The 2,765-nt window shown below is 34.1% G+C and overlaps 1 protein-coding gene across 1 annotated transcript; it reads right to left on the bottom strand.

Moving 5' to 3' along the window:
- Window positions 1–875: 875 nt before the first annotated feature.
- LOC131651417 (uncharacterized) lies at window positions 876–1,652 on the bottom strand. The gene has a single exon (XM_058921083.1). The coding sequence runs from the start codon at window positions 1,650–1,652 to the stop codon at window positions 876–878; it is 777 nt and encodes a 258-aa protein (XP_058777066.1).
- Between the last annotated feature and the right edge of the window lie 1,113 nt (window positions 1,653–2,765).

Genomic DNA, 2,765 nt, shown 5'->3' with positions numbered 1-2,765 from the left:
TTCTGGGTTTTCTGGGCAAGTTAGCGTCAATGGGAGAAAAAAGATGAATTAGGGATTCTGAACGCGTAATATCAAATTTTAGTAATAAGGCTACTAAAGCGCTTCTGGAAAGCGCTCTCATAGCCTGGGCTATACCAGCGCTTTTGACAAAAAGCGCTCTCATTAAACACCCCTACCAGAGCGCTTTTGAAAAGCGCTTTCGTTCCCCCCACGTTCCCCCCACCTACCAGAGCGCTTTCGTAAAGCGCTTTCGTACCCCCCCCTACCAGAGCGCTTTTGAAAAGCGCTCTCATAACCCCCCCTACCAGAGCGCTTCTTAAAAGCGCTTTCATACCCCCCCACTATTAGAGCGCTTTTTTAGCGTGTTTTTTAATTTTGTCTTTAGCGAAGCCTATGCCAGCGCTTTTCCTAAAAGCGCTTTCGTAGGGGTGCTGCTAAAAGCCAAATTTGGCGTAGTGATTAATAATTTGTTGGAATTTAGTTTGTGTAGGATTATAGAGTGGTGATTTATAAGAATCACGATGGATAAGTTCAACACTAAAATCATTGTCTATGGCTTGAGAACTAACAATTAAGCTAAAAAAGCAAAAGAAAATAAGAATAAAAGATGGAACTTGCAACATTATTCTAGTGATTTTAGTGAAAACTTGTTATTCCAAATTATATTGTTGCACATCTTTTTATGAGATTAGAATACATATAGATGTGAAATAAGAACAACATAAAGTAGAGCGTTAAAAATAGTGAATATTTTTTTTTTTTGTGTAAGCAAGATATTATATAATAGAGAACTGAGGGTTCTCAAAACCTGTTTACACGAAGGCGGAAAAAAACCCGGAAGAAGAGAAAAAAATTACACGCCAATTACAAAGGAATTACGAGAGAAAAAGAATTGGATCCTTACTAAACTCGTAAAAGGAATAATTGGAATGTGTAATTTTTCCGCAAAAAGACCACTTCCAAACAAGAAGCTTAATGCTCCAAACAATGTCGTTAACGTTCCAACCCTCCTCCCGGAAACAAGCTCCATTCCTAGTGATCCATATAGTCCAAGTTGTTGCCAACCAAACCACATCAACTTTGCTATCTACTAACTTTTGTGTACAAAAGAACCTATGCCAATCCATAAAATTGGACAAACAATCGTCCTCCATATAACCCACTTTACCAACCCAAAAAGCTATTTCTTTCCAAATATTCTTCACCACGTCACAACCAAAAAAGGAATGGTTTCTATTCTCTACATCCACTCCACAAAAAAAACACATTAAATTATCAACGGGAAAATGAATACCTCTCAAGACCAAAAGATTCTTGGTAGGTAATCTATCATGAAGGAGTCTCCAACCAAATGCCTTAATTTTGAAAGGCACCTCTACTCTCCAAACAAGTCGAAAAACGTCATCAAATTTGTTAGGTGGACCATGCGGGACAAAGTCTTTACCGTAGAAAGCATAACAAGATGCCACGGAAAAATCCAAACCTTTATTACCCTCCCACTTAACCGAGTCCTTACCATCCTTAAATCCTCCAAATTTGCCCACCAAAAGGCTAAAAGAGATGAACCGACTCCTCACCTCGGCATCCTCCAAAACCGACACGGAAATACCAAAATCCCCCCACCTCCAAACACCCTCCAACCAACCTCCCATAGCCGCCACCGACACCCCCTTCAAATTAGAAAACAAAAACAAGTCCGGAAACAAATCCTTCAAAATGACACCATCCAACCACCTTGCTTCCCAAAAAGGAGTGTTGAAACCATTATGAACATCAAACAAACAACACTCTTTTATAGGATCTCTAAACGAGCGATAACCAATCTTCACTAAATCCCTCCACCAAGAAGAAAGAGAAGAAGAAGAAGGAATTTTGAAACCGTCACCACCATGAAAAATAAAAGAAAATAAATCTCCGTACCTTGTTTAATCATGAATTTATTATATTTTTGATAAATATATATATATATATATATATATATATATATATATATATATTAATTATTATACCTATTTTAAAAATTTGATTTGATTTTATGAAGAAAAAAAGATTTGATTTGACTTTTTTCGCTTACTGAATACAATATATTTCTATTTAAATGCAATAAATTGAAAATAGTAAAATAAAATTGTGTTAAAAATAGAATTATTTAATCGTTTGCATTTTATATACATATACTCACTCCTATCACTATTACCATAATTTTTAAATGAATCTTGTCTATATAGAGGTAAGGTACACCAATTAAACAATCAACTGATAATAGTAATAAGAGATAGAGCATTTGATTTGAAATTATTACAAAAATACTGTTTTAGTTAAGCTCCAAGAATAATTTAGTAAATACCATGATCGATTAAATGTATTGGTAAAGAAAATTATACCTCAAATACATCAATATTAATTTAGAAAATTCTAAGGAAATATTGTAATTTCAATCTGGATTTGTCAATTTTTGATAAGGGAGTTACATTCCTCCTAAAAATATTTAGGTTTAGTTGTAATTATAGTTTATGTAGTTTAGCCCAACCACAAAAACTCTAACTTCGAATTTAAACTTAAAAAGGGTTGATCTCACTCCTATATTTGCACTCAACAATGTAGTGCGTCATAAGTTTTTCAACAAATGAATAACAACCAAATTTCGAGCATTAAAAAAAATGAATAACATAGGTCATGCTAGAAAGTAACCCTAGACACGGGTTAAGCATCAAATACACATATTTTGAAAAAAAAAAATTATCTTTTTAATCTATTAAATAATG

This window comes from Vicia villosa, linkage group LG2 (assembly GCF_029867415.1).
Source record: "Vicia villosa cultivar HV-30 ecotype Madison, WI linkage group LG2, Vvil1.0, whole genome shotgun sequence".
NCBI lineage: Eukaryota > Viridiplantae > Streptophyta > Magnoliopsida > Fabales > Fabaceae > Vicia > Vicia villosa.
Note: the sequence above shows the minus strand (reverse complement) of the source record. Positions and strands in the feature narration are given on the sequence as shown.

Excerpts from the sequence above, each read along its gene's own strand:
- LOC131651417 (XM_058921083.1), bottom strand. The coding sequence starts at position 1,652 with ATGGGAGGTTGGTTGGAGGGTGTTTGGAGGTGGGGGGATTTTGGTATT.